General features: G+C 34.8%; 1 protein-coding gene across 1 annotated transcript; it reads left to right on the top strand.

Moving 5' to 3' along the window:
• Positions 1 to 1464: 1464 nt before the first annotated feature.
• Positions 1465 to 2292, top strand: LOC133785162 (uncharacterized). The gene has a single exon (XM_062224418.1). The coding sequence runs from the start codon at positions 1465 to 1467 to the stop codon at positions 2290 to 2292; it is 828 nt and encodes a 275-aa protein (XP_062080402.1).
• Positions 2293 to 13823: the final 11531 nt, after the last annotated feature.

The raw sequence follows: 13823 nt of genomic DNA, 5'->3' as shown, positions 1-13823 counted from the left end.
ATGGGTTTTCACAGAGACTGGGTTTATCTACTATCTAAATGCGTCACCTCTGCCCGATACAAAATCACTCATGGGGGGAGAGAAATGGGGCCGATTGTCCCTTCACGCGGTATTCGGCAAGGGGATCCTTTGTCCCCTTATTTATTTATTTTGTGTGTTGAGGGTCTGTCTTCACTGATAAGGAAATATGAAAGGAATGGCTGGCTCCATGGGTGCAAAGTTGCAAATGGTGCACCACGTGTCTCTCATATGCTGTTCGCAGACGACAACTATCTCTACTGTAAGGCTACGGTTGACGAAGCGTCCAAAATACAAGAGCTACTTAACAAGTTTGAAGAAGCTTCAGGGCAGAAGGTTAACCTTGGTAAATCCTCTATCTTTTTTAGCAATAATACTGATGATGCTATGCGTAACAATTTATGTACTCAGCTGCAAATGAGGATGGCAGACGGCAATAGTTTGTATCTTGGGCTACCTAGTACGCTAGGGAGAAATAAAACGGCAGTTTTTGGTTATTTAAAGGACAGGATTCGTAAGAGAATGCAAGGGTGGGACAAAAAATATTTATCTAGAGCTGGGAAGAAGATATTGGTTAAGACAGTGGCTCAGGCGCTCCCTAGTTATGCAATGAGTGTCTTCTTAGTACCTGCTGAGATAAGTAGAGACATGGAACAACAAATGGCAAGATTTTGGTGGAAGTCTTCTGGGTCACCAGGTCGTGGGATTCATTGGATGTCTTGGGATAAACTAGGGCGTCACAAGAGTGTGGGCGGAATGGGATTCAGGAGCTTACGAGATTTTAACCATGCCCTTTTGGGAAAACAAGGCTGGCGTCTCCTAACAAGACCACATTCCTTAGCAACTAAAGTCTTCCAGGCAAGATATTATCCGACAGGCACATTTCTATCTGCTCAACTGGGGAATAATCCAAGCTTTGTTTGGCAAAGTATATGGGAATCTCAGGACATGGTTCGTAATGGCACTAGATGGTGTGTGGGCAACGATTTAAGGATAGATGTGTTGAACACCCCCTGGCTACCAGACAATGACAATCCTATGGTTATTTATACTCACCCAGCACTAAAGGAGGCAAAGGTAAATCATCTGATGAGCATATCAGGGAGGGATTGGGACATTGAGATCATTAGAGATTTATTTGAGCAAAGGGATATCAATCTTATACTAGGCATTCCTATCCAGTTTGACCAACAGGATGATCATTATATTTGGTCTCAAGAGACCTCGGGAATGTACACAGTTAAGAGTGCTTATAATTTAATACAGAAGAGGCTAGGGCGTTGGAATGAGGTGGACTCTACTCCATTTTGGAAACGACTTTGGAAGCTTAAGATTCCCCCGAAAGTCAAGAATTTGATGTGGCGGGCTGCAACAAACTGTCTTCCTACCATGATCCAGTTACTCACATAAAGAATAGAGGTTAGCTCTTTATGTCCAATTTGCGGTATGGAAGATGAATCTATTGTACACTGTCTGGTGTCTTGTAGAGTGATTGAGCAGGTATGGAATAGAGTGGGTATTGGAACAAAAGCAACACAGGGCATGACTTTCTTAGAATGGGTGATCAAATGTTTTCAGAGATATGATTCAGAGACTCAGTGCCTATTGTCTACAGTTTGTTGGGCCTTATGGGGAGCTCGAAACAATGCAGTTTGGAATAACAAATTCACTGGTACTTCTAATATTGTTGGTTCTGCAAAAGGATTCCTTGACCATTGGAGAAATGCTCAGAAATCTGATTTTGATTCATCATCTTCGACGTTGGAGAGGGGGGATGGAGCTGAGCAATGGACTGTTCCTAGATTACACAGTGTCAAGGTGAATGTGGATGCAACAATTTTCCAGGAGCACCAAAAGTTTGGGGTCGGTTTTGTAGCTCGTGATGACAAAGGCATGTTACTAGAAGGAGGCACTCGCCTTTATCATGGAAGCATTGATCCAATTTTAACAGAAGTGATGGGGATGCGCGAGGCCCTGAGCTGGATAAAATCGAAACAATGGCATCAAGTATATGTGGAGTCTGACTGCCTAGTGATTGTTCAAGCTATACGAAGTACCACTGAGATGATCTCTCCTTTTGGGAAGATTATAAACGATTGTAGAACCTTACTTGGTGATATGCAAAATGTAGTTCTTTCTTTTGTTAAACGGTCAGCTAATATGGTTGTTCATGACTTTGCTAGAGCGTCCATTTTGTATCCTGATCGTCTGTTCAGTCTGGGGGATGTCCCAGCTGATTTGTTGCCAACATTGGTAACTGAATTCCATGGTTAATGAAGTTATAATTTCCATTCAAAAAAAAAAACAAAATCATTAATTTTTTCAAAATTTACTACGAAGATGTGCCCATCAAAAACTCGTGTATATAAATATATATATATACACTACTAAAAATGGATTTGGCATCAGTTACACAGAAGTTTTTGCTATTTACCTGGGTTTTGCAACCTACGCCAATTTCAGTGTCGCGATTGATACACTCTAAAGCACCAGTTAAGAAATGAGGCTATTGATTTCAATAGCGTTAGTAATAAAACATGTCACTAAAAAAATTAAAATATATATATAAACAATAACAAATCCATTTTTATCAATTATTATAATCGCAATACAAAATACACTAAATATTTTGAAAGAACATATGTAAACAAATCAGAGCAAGGAACATATGCAAGCACATTAGAGTAGAGAAATCAACACCAAAAACTCAATCACAATTACACTATATGCCCTCCAAAAACAATATACAATCCTGATTACAAACCAATACACATTGAAACAAATCTGAGATTTATACAAACAAAAAAATTCATGAAAAAATTAGATCTAGAGCTTGACTACAAAAAAGAGCACGCAGATTTGACCATGAGTTCATGCCGACCCCGAGCCCAAATCTAAGAACTATCTTCGAGCCACTCGTACCACGACGAATGACACCACCACCATGATCGACACCACCTCCACGAACCTGCCAAAGAAATAGAGATGGTGAGAGAGCGAATGAGAAAGACATTGACAATTAGTGTAACGACCCAAATTCGCCAATAAGGCTTAAGGGTCTTGATTAGTGTGTCAGGAGGGCATTAATGGAATAATTGTGATTTAATGAGTAATTATATGTCTAATAATGTTTATATGATAATTGATTATATTATGTGGTAATATAATATGTGATATATGTGAGAACCACATTATTATGTGGACAGGTTCGCTGAGCACGACTCAAGACGATTCTAGGGCCAGATAGCGGGAAAAGTCACAACGGGGCTTAAGATATGACTTTGGACAAGTCGGGGGTACTTTTAGATAGCGGATAGTGATTTGGGTTATCGGGGCATGAAAATAAATATATGGAGATATATTTGAGGTTAGAATGTCTAGGCGGGAATATTGGGGGATTTTACCATTTTGGCCTCGGGGACGGTTCCGGCACCCCGAGCCTCGGGATTGATTTAATATGTGAGATAGGCCTTAGGAATATTTTAGAAGAAAACATAAACTGACTTTAACTTAGCTTCAGTTCTCTCTCTCACGCTCAAGGGAAACAAAGGGAAAAGAAAACACAGAGAACTAAGGGGAACTAGCTGGAAATTCTGGGATTTGTAGTGAGGAATTGAAGGTCTAGCTCAGGGATTTATCAAGCACTTAAACAGGGATTAAGGTAAGCATCTAAACATCTTTTCTGTGGTTGAATTCTGAGTTCTAGCTGGGTTTTAGTTAAGTGCTGAAACAAGTATGGTTTTGATGTTCTAAGGTACAATTAAGAGGGGAAAACTTGGGAGCTTAGCTTGGCCACAGCTTGGTGAAGTTATTCTACAGCAAAGGTGAGTTTTAAGTTCTGGTTTAGAGGTTTAAATTGAGTTTAGGTGGTTGGTTTGAGTGTTTATAGCACTTGGGTTTCAGAAGTTGAAAGGAGGTGATTAGAGTGTGCTAGGCTGTGTTTTCTTGGGGATTATGTTGTTTAGATCATGCTAAGGAAGTTGGGAATTAATTGGTTAAGAGTTGGGAATTTTTGGGATGGTTTAAGGTAAGGTTTTGAGCTTTGAAATGGTGAAAAATCTGGGTTCGAAGAGGAGGGCTGCGGCTCTGTTCTAGAGCGTTGTGGCCCTAGCATGCAAAGAAGCCAAGGGGGCTCAGCCAAGGGGGCGCGCCGCGGCGCCCAAGGCAAGGGCCGCGGCGCGTGTGTGGTTCAGTGAGGGAATAGGTTCTGTTTTGGGGAAGGGCCACGGCTAGGCTTTGGGGGCCGTAGCCCTTGGTTGCACACATGAATTCTTGAGGGTTTTAAGCATGGGAAAGTGGTCTAGTGTGCTCGGGTTTGGTTTCACCACCGTGCTTGGTGGAATTAGGAGTCCCGGGAGTTAGTTTTGTAACTGGAAACCTATATTTGAGTATTTATGAAACCCTATACTTTGGTTGTGGCTAAGTGATAAAAGCTTAGGCTCGGGGACGGATCGTGCTTGAGGGGCGTTGCTCGTAATTCGATAACCGTACAGACTAAAGGTAAGGAAACTGCACCTGGTTGAATATATGTGACGGGACTAAGGGCTCCCTATTGTAGAAGCTTGAAAAGATGGTATTATTCCATGCAAGCCATTTAGTGAACCAACGGCCTAAGGGTGCCAAGGGTCTCACTAGCGCACAGAGCGCGGCTCGGCCACTGGTAGCCGAGGACAGCTTATTATGCATTGAGCTTGGTTTAAGCGGGCCAGAGTCAGTGGGTTAAACAGAGGGTGCGGCCTAAGTCGTCGGCCCTGAATATTATGTGATATGAATATTATATGTGATAGAATGTATCTTGCATTGGATTGTATATGCTGAATATCTGTTGTGGATTATCTGGTGAGTATCATGCTTACTGAGCTATTTGTCCGTTGTTATTGTTTGAGTTATCTATGATGTTTTCTTGCTGGGCCTTGGCTCACGGGTGCTACGTGGTGCAGGTAAAGGCAAGGGCAAGTTAGATCAACCCTGACTGGAGAGCTTAGCGAGCGGAATGTACATAGCCAGGTGCTCGGCCGCCACGGTTGAGGTCTAGGCAAGGACATGGAACCTGGAGATTGCCTGTTTTGCCTTAGTATGGCTAGTGGTTACTCATGTACTTTTGGGAGTCTGTAAGCTTTCTTTAACTTCGTTTTGTATGGGATCCCATGTTTACTACGGTATAAATATATGAAATGAGTCTTTTGAGACCAAAACCTTTTTAACCTTAGCTTTTGCATGTTTAGTGACACGTTTTCAAATTAATGACTTGATTAGCAAGTCCTGCACCTTTATAAGTACACAGTGTAACGGTCTTGGCTATCCAAGGCGTTACAATTAGATAGCATCCCCTCTGTTACGCCTAAATTTTGAGGATGAATAAATGAGTCTCGAAATGTGGGCTCGTAAAGCGTAAGCTCAAAAATAACAAGCAGTGGCTGAACACTTGTATAAATATGCATGATTCCTGACCTGTTCTTGTTGGCGATCAAGCACAAGTTTAAACTTAAGGTTCAAGCTCGAAAGAAATAATCTTCTCTGACACATATGAGTGTTATTCGAGCCTTAGTTGTAAACTCGAAGATATTGGTCTCCGAAGATTGAGTTTGATGAAACCACAAGCTGAAGAGGAGGCTGACTGGAATAACGAGCTTGAAGTATTGGTCAATCTCGGAAGCGCGTTAACCTTGCATTCGAGGTCAACAATGCGTTTTGCACGCAATAGTTGTTAGGAGATCCCTATTCCTTAGGGATTTGTTGTTATCTGATATTAAATCTCAATTATCATGAAATATTATGTATTTAATGAATTTATTTACATTTATTTCATATTTGAATAATTAGTTGTAACTTCCCTGAATCAGGGGAAGATATTCTCCCAACCAGGCTTATAAATAGCCTGGTAATTTTCATTTTTATTCACACACAAATTGGCACTGAGAATACTCTGTCGAATTGCTCTAAGAAAGCGTTGAGAGAATATTACGAATCAATAATATTGACTCATGGATTCACTACACCAAAATTCCCATTTTGTGTCAGTCTGCATTGACTGGCGCCATTGACCGAGAATTAGCATTTGTGTCAATTGGGCGCTGCCACAAATGCAAGGGAATTTGAGTCAGTACTAAAACTGATGGCGTTAATGGGGAAAATTTGCGTCAGTGGCAATATGACGCTGTTAACGGGGATGATAACTCTACAAAATAGAGTTATTTTGCCACTTTTCATATGCTAATTGTTGCTTAATTCTTGAGTTTTTAAGTAATTTATTAAGTTTTTAAGTAATTTTGAATTTATTAGGTTTATTTTAATTTTATAGATTTTTGTGTATTTTTATAGTTATTTTGTTGTAAAATGTTGTAGTTAATTATTTGAATTATTATTATTTAATTTGAGGTAAAAAAATGTTGTATTATTGAACTTAAATGTTAAATATAAATTAAGTTATAATTAATATTTTCAAAAAAAACAAACTAACTTGATTTATTTTATAGTTGAAAATATTTTATTATGATTTATTTTATGTTTATTTTGTAGAGATTTTATTGTATTTTTGTGTTTGGAAAAAAAAAAGATAGAAAACAAGAAAAGAAACGAAAAATGGTATTATTGAAATACCAAAAGCAGCCTCCAGCTGCCCCATTTCAGCCCAGCACTCCCAGGCCCGCATGCCTCCTCAGGCCCAACGCCACCACTTGCTGCACCAGCCAGCTGAACCCCTCTAGGCCCAATTTCAATCCAGCAGCCCACGGCCAGCCTGGTTCCTCAGTCAGCCGTGCCCCCCAGCATCTCGCCAGGCCCTTCCTCAGCGCACACCAACAGCCTTCACGCCTGGTCCCTTGCCTCAGCTGCTCCCAGCAGCTAGCCACCTCCACCTACCACAGCCCACAAACCATTTTTCTCTTTATTTTTGTTGAGCCCAACAAAAGCACCCTTGTCCCCTTTGTCCAAAAATACCATTTTTACCCAAACTTTTCTACATATTTTACTCCAAAACATCATCATTACACCTTATAATTTACCCCTATTTGCCATATTATTATTAATTTAATTAATTTAATCAATTTAATTAATTTAAATTGATTGTTTTAATACTCTCATTTTGGCTATAAATATGACATTTTCAAGACCATTTGGGAGTGCATATTTTGGGAGAAGTCATACCACAAAGTTTCTATACTTTCAAACCTCTCTATTATCGTCATCTTCTTCTTCTTTTTGGTTAATTTTCTATGTATTTTTAGACTAACAATTTGAGGGTTTTTCCTCCAAATTTTCCTAAGTTATGTTTGTAATTTTTTTGTTTGTATTTTCTATTCTATTTATGAGTTTCTAATCTTTTTAAGATTATTAAGGTGATGATGAAACAATATGTAACTAGATAGTGTTTATTTTGTATGTTGATTTCCCATTTTATGCAATAACGTCTATGGATTTTCTTCTTTAAATATTTTCTTTCATCTTAAATATCTTGTATTTTAGATTGTTAGAACATATTTACACTTTGTTCTTCATTAGTGTAAAAACATAATATTCTTTGTATAAGATGTGTCATTAAATTGTACACATCCAATACTAAGAACAAAAATATTATGTTTTTCCTTATAAATAATGTTCATTGATTTATTTGTTATTTCATTAGATTGATTTACACTAAATGCTTTGAAATTATAATTTTTAAAAAGTGAAAATAGATCCTATATTTTTATAAAAACTTGTGCTTAAATAGAATATCTAATTTGAATTAGTGATGGTTTGATTAATTTCTACTATTACTAAAACTTGGGAATAAATATACTAATAAATATTATTAAACTTACATTTTGTGGATTCTAGTATGTTAATAATCTTTTCTTTTACCTCATAGTTTCAAATCATTATTGGTTTTGTTGACCCTGATTTTGGTCAACTGACACGGAGTTAAAATTGCTTGATGTGGATAGAAATGTTGAGATGAGAATAACGACAGAAACAATAAAACACACAGGAATTTATAGTGGTTCGGCCCCAGAATCTGGTAATAACCTACGTCCACTTGAGCTGTTATTGATATAAAATTCAAATGACTGATCAAAGAACTAGGATTCAATGAGTTTCACAAACCTCTGAAGCACAAAGCAATATATCGAATGTGATAGCTCTAATACACTTGTAAAACTCTAATCTCAAATAATTAGAAAGCAAAAAGTCTCTCCCCTTGAGCTATCTTTCTCTATTTGTAGGCTCAAGGAAGATTACATTAATTTGTTACAGATATTCTTTCCTAAATAATCGGATACTCAGGAAATCATGGGAGATAATTTCGAATATGATTATAACTGCATAAGATTTTCTCCAAATATAGCGAGTATACGACCAGGCTGGTCGTATATAAAGATTGAGCGTTGCGCCATAGACATCTTTCTGGTCGATGGTCGAACAAGACTCCTGCCAGATGTCAGCCACGTGTATTTAAACGTTTGTCATGTCATTCATGCCTTTTTTATGGATAACAGGTTTATTTTTATTCTCTTAAATAGCTTTATTTTTCAATCTTTTATTTTATGTTCATAACATTAAAACTCATCAATCTTTGGAGCAACGTTAGAATTTATTACTTTTGATTTAAAATAGTTTTCTTTTTTATTTTAGATAACTCCTTTGGGTTCGATCTCGTGCTTATACGTACACTATATTCCATATACAATTCGTGCGCTTGCTAGTATAAATTTTTAAAACATACCCGTTTTGGGTCCATCAAGTTTTTCGCGCCGTTGCCGGGGAGTTGCAAAAAAAAAGAAACGAAATTTATCTCAAGGTTAGTGAATTTTTCTACTAGTTATTTTAATTTTTTCACTTAAAAAAAACTAAAAAAATATATATTTATATAAAAAAAAGATTAAAAGAAAATTTGGGACAGTTCTACCACCCATAAAAAAAACTTACTTATATATTTAAATTTATTAGTTGACGGCACTTGTGCCTCCTATCTATTTTTTTAATTTTTATAGTTGACGACACTTGTGCCTCCTATCTATCTTTTAATTTTTATAGTCGATGGCACTTGTGCCTCCTAATTTTGTTATAATTTTGTTGTAATTTATCTTGTTGTTATTTTTATTTATTTATTGCAAGTTACTTGTTGATAGAAATTTTGCCTCCTAGCTAGTTGATGACAATTTTGCCTCTTATTCTTTTATCTTGTGTTTTAGTTGACGACACTTGTGCCTCCTAACTTTTGTATTATTATTATTTTTATTATTGTTGTTGTTTTGTGATAGTTGATGGCATTTGTGCCTCCTAACTTTTTATTTCATTATATTGTTATTAGTTGATGGCACTTGTGCCTCCTAAATTTTGTTTAATATCTTAACTTTGTTTTTATTCTCTTAATTTTATTTTCTTGTTCTTTTTTACCTTAATTGTCATTAAAAAAAATTAGTTTGTCATTTAGTTTTTACCATATGAATCATTTTAATTATAGTTGGAATTATGAGTACAACTATTATGTGCAATCAAATTTAAATTATAAAGAAACTAATGATATGCATGATTATGGTGAATCCTTTGATATCCCATTTTCCCCCACCTATAATCCAAAATTTTCAAGGAGTCATACCCAGTCTCCAATAGGGCATGAATTCAACATGCATAATCAAAGTCATGCCCAATCCGATCTATCGTTTCTCATTCAATAAGAAACGAGCCCATCTTTAGAGGATACCCTACAACAGTTTATGCAATCAACCTACCAAATCTTACAAGCCCCGTCTCAGTAAATCTCAAAAATTGAAACAATAGTAGGACAACTTGCAACTGTTATAGAGCGGAAAAACAAGTTTACCCCAACCAACTCATTTCCAATCCAAATAGTCAAATTGAAAATGAAAATGAGAATGAAGTTGTTGAAGAACTTGTAATATGCATCCAACCCCCTAATGAAACAAAAGAGTTGGATGAAATAATTTTCGAGGCTCATGAGGAAAATGAAAAAGATATAATTATATCTCAAGAGCCCATAAACGAACAAATTTGTATATTTATTCAAAACGAAAAGGAGTCTAATATAGATATGCAATTTTCTTATTTTATTGGTATTCCCTTAAAATTGCATATTTCTAACATTCTTGTAGGAGTGATGTTATCAATTATTATTTATGGCATTTGCATCAAAGTCATAACTCACCCTACTAATGAAACTTTACACCATCGATTGGGTGTAGGTTAAAAGAAAAAAAATTATAGTCGAGCTAAAGACTATAAACTAAAGGGTTTTGTGGGAGGCAACCCATACTTTAATGTTTCATTTTATATTTCACTTGTTGTTGTGTGTTTTTGTTTCATGTTTTTCAAATTCCAAAAAGCTTGAAGGAAACTTCTTACCCAAAAAGAAAAAAAGAGAAGAAAACAAAAGAGTCAAATCAATGAAGCATTCATCAAAGGAAGTAGTTCTTAATTTTTTCCATTTTATTAAATATTGAGGACAATGTTTCATTTAAGTTTGGGGGTAATGTGTGTATTTTTCTCTGTGTTTATGTGTTTTTCTTTGTGTTTATGCACGTTTTTCATTTGTTGTAAAATTCAAAAAATAAATTATTTTCTTTATTTGCTTTTCTTTTTGTTTTTATGTGATTTTCATTTGTTATATATATATATATATATTCCTTGTTTTGTTTGAAAAAAAATATTGGTGATTTTCATTTTCTAATGATAAGAATTATGATTGAAATTGTTCTTAGTTCTTAGAAAAATATAAATAATTATTAAGCTTTACTTTTAATTTTTAAAGTTAGTTTTGTTTAAATATATATTTTTCATAATATATCACTTTTCTATTCTATTCGAATTTGTGATATTTGGATATAGTTTATTTAAACATTAAATTCTTTAAATCTCTAAAAAGAAATTTGAAAATCCTAGAATTTGCTTGATTATCTCTTGAAATTTAATTTTTTTTTGTTTGCATAAGCTTGTCTAAATGTTCACATGATAATTTGATGTTTTTGTGTTTGTATGTTATAAGTATCTATTTTGAAACCAATTTTAATTTTTCAAATTAATTACATAAGTTTTACTTTTATTTGTGATTTTCTTTGAACTATTTCCATTATGTAATTTTTGAGTTAAACATTTGACATCACCAATTAAAAAAAAAGTGTGCTTTTAATTTTTCTTTTGCTTGAGGACTAGCAAAATATTAAGTTTGGGGGTGTAATAACTCTACAAAATAGAGTTATTTTGCCACTTTTCATATGCTAATTGTTGCTTAATTCTTGAGTTTTTAAGTAATTTATTAAGTTTTTAAGTAATTTTAAATTTATTAGGTTTATTTTAATTTTATTGATTTTTGTGTATTTTTATAGTTATTTTGTTGTAAAATGTTGTAGTTAATTATTTAAATTATTGTTGTTTAATTTGAGTTAAAAAAATGTTGTATTATTGAACTTAAATGTTAAATATAAATTAAGTTATAATTAATATTTTCAACAAAAAAAACTAACTTGATTTAATTTATAGTTGAAAATATTTTATTATGATTTATTTTATGTTTATTTTGTAGGAATTTTATTGTATTTTTGTGTTTGGAAAAAAAAAGATAGAAAACAAGAAAAGAAATGAAAAATGGTATTATTGAAATACCAAAAGCAGCCTCCAGCTGCCCCATTTCAGCCCAGCACTCCCAGGCCCGCCTGCCTCCTCAGGCCCAACGCCACCACCTGATGCACCAGCCAGCCGAACCCCCCAGGCCCAACTTCAATCCAGCAGCCCACGACCAGCCTGGTTCCTCAGTCAGCCGTGCCCCCCAGCATCTCGCCAGGCCCTTCCTCAGCTCACACCAACAACCTTCACGCCTGGTCCCTTGCTTTAGCTGCTCCCAGCAGCCAGCCACCTCCACCTGCCACAGCCCACAAACCATTTTTCTCTTTATTTTTGTTGAGCCCAACAAAAGCACCCTTGTCCCCTTTGTCAAAAAATACCATTTTTACCCAAACTTTTCTACACATTTTACTCCAAAACATCATCATTACACCCTATAATTTACCCCTATTTGCCATATTATTATTAATTTAATTAATTTAATCAATTTAATTAATTTGTATTGATTGTTTTAATACTCTCATTTTGGCTATAAATAGGGAATTTTCAAGACCATTTGGGAGTGCATATTTTGGGAGACGTCATACTACAAAGTTTCTACACTTTCAAACCTCTCTATTCTCTTCATCTTCTTCTTCTTTTTGGTTAATTTTCTATGTATTTTTAGATGAACAATTTGAGGGTTTTTCCTCCAAATTTTCCTAAGTTATGTTTGTAATTTTTTTTGTTTGTATTTTCTATTCTAGTTATGAGTTTCTAATCTTTTTAAGATTATTAAGGTGATGATGAAACAATATGTAACTATATAGTGTTTATTTTGTATGTTGATTTCCCATTTTGTGCAATAAAGTCTATGAATTTTCTTCTTCAAATATTTTCTTTCATCTTAAGTATCTTGTATTTTAGATTGTTAGAATATATTTACACTTTGTTCTTCATTAGTGCAAAAACATAATATTCTTTGTGTAAGATGTGTCATTAAATTGTACACATCCAATGCTTAGAACAAAAATATTATGTTTTTCCTTATAAATAATGTTCATTGATTTATTTGTTATTTCATTATTTTGATTTACACTAAATGCTTTGAAATTATAATTTTTAAAAATTGAAGATAGAGCCTATAGTTTTATAAAAACTTATGCTTAAATAGAATATCTAATTTGAATTAGTGATGGTTTGATTAACTTCTACTATTACTTAAACTTGGAAATCAATATACTAATAAATATTATTAAACTTACATTTTGTGGATTCTAGTATCTTAATAATCTTTCCTTTTACCACTTAGTTTCAAATCATTATTGGTTTATTTTTATTCTCTTAAATAGCTTTATTTTTCAATGTTTTATTTTATGTTCATAACATTAAAACTTATCAATCTTTGGAGCTAGGTTAGAATTTATTACTTTTGATTTAAAATAGTTTTCTTTTTTATTTTAGACAACTCCTTTGGGTTTGATCTCGTGCTTACACAAACACTATTCCATATACGATTCGTGCGCTTGCGAGTATAAATTTTTAAAACATACCCGTTTTGGGTCCTCAGGGGACATTAGTATCAGTGCCCCACTAACACAAACCTCCCGTCAACGTCAGTTAGGCACTGACGCAAACGCTGTTAGACCCCAACAAAACACAGCTTCATCCCTAATTTCCATTTGGCCTAAAAACTTCTAAAATAAATATCTATGCAAAAACTCTCCACACCAGCGGCGCCTCCGACTTTCTTGACTCATTTTGGTGAGCTTTTTTTTCATATTTAAGTTAAATTGATAAATATAATATGTTTATGAACCTTATACATGGTTTTTTTTTTAATTTTTTGTGTAGATTTTTTATTCTTTATGGGGGTTGGGGTTTGTTTCTTTTTTTTTTTTCTCTGCTTGGGTTTCGTTTTGCAGGAGGTGCTTGGTGGTGGTCGCGGTGGTTTTCGGGGTTGTGGGGGGTGGCTGGGGTCGTGGGAGTGGCTAGGGTCACAAGGGTCGAGAGGGTGGCTGGGGGCAGGGGTCGCATAGGGTGGCCTGTAATGCCATAATTTCTCATAGATTACCGAGAACATAGCGTTGGGTCATAATCATAAATATTGTTCTTTTATTTAATAAAAAATTAAAAATAAATATATGGATCCATGGTTTTATAAAAATAAAATACTTGTCTTTAACATAAAAAAGAGCAGCATTTAAATAAAACAAACTTTAAAAAAAAAAAATTGGCCCGCTTGATCTTGCTCGACTATATGGTCT

This window comes from Humulus lupulus, chromosome 6, assembly GCF_963169125.1.
Source record: "Humulus lupulus chromosome 6, drHumLupu1.1, whole genome shotgun sequence".
Lineage (NCBI taxonomy): Eukaryota > Viridiplantae > Streptophyta > Magnoliopsida > Rosales > Cannabaceae > Humulus > Humulus lupulus.
Note: the sequence above shows the minus strand (reverse complement) of the source record. Positions and strands in the feature narration are given on the sequence as shown.

Bases quoted from the DNA above. Each gene is read 5' to 3' on its own strand.
- LOC133785162 (XM_062224418.1), top strand. From the start codon at position 1,465: ATGGAAGATGAATCTATTGTACACTGTCTGGTGTCTTGTAGAGTGATT.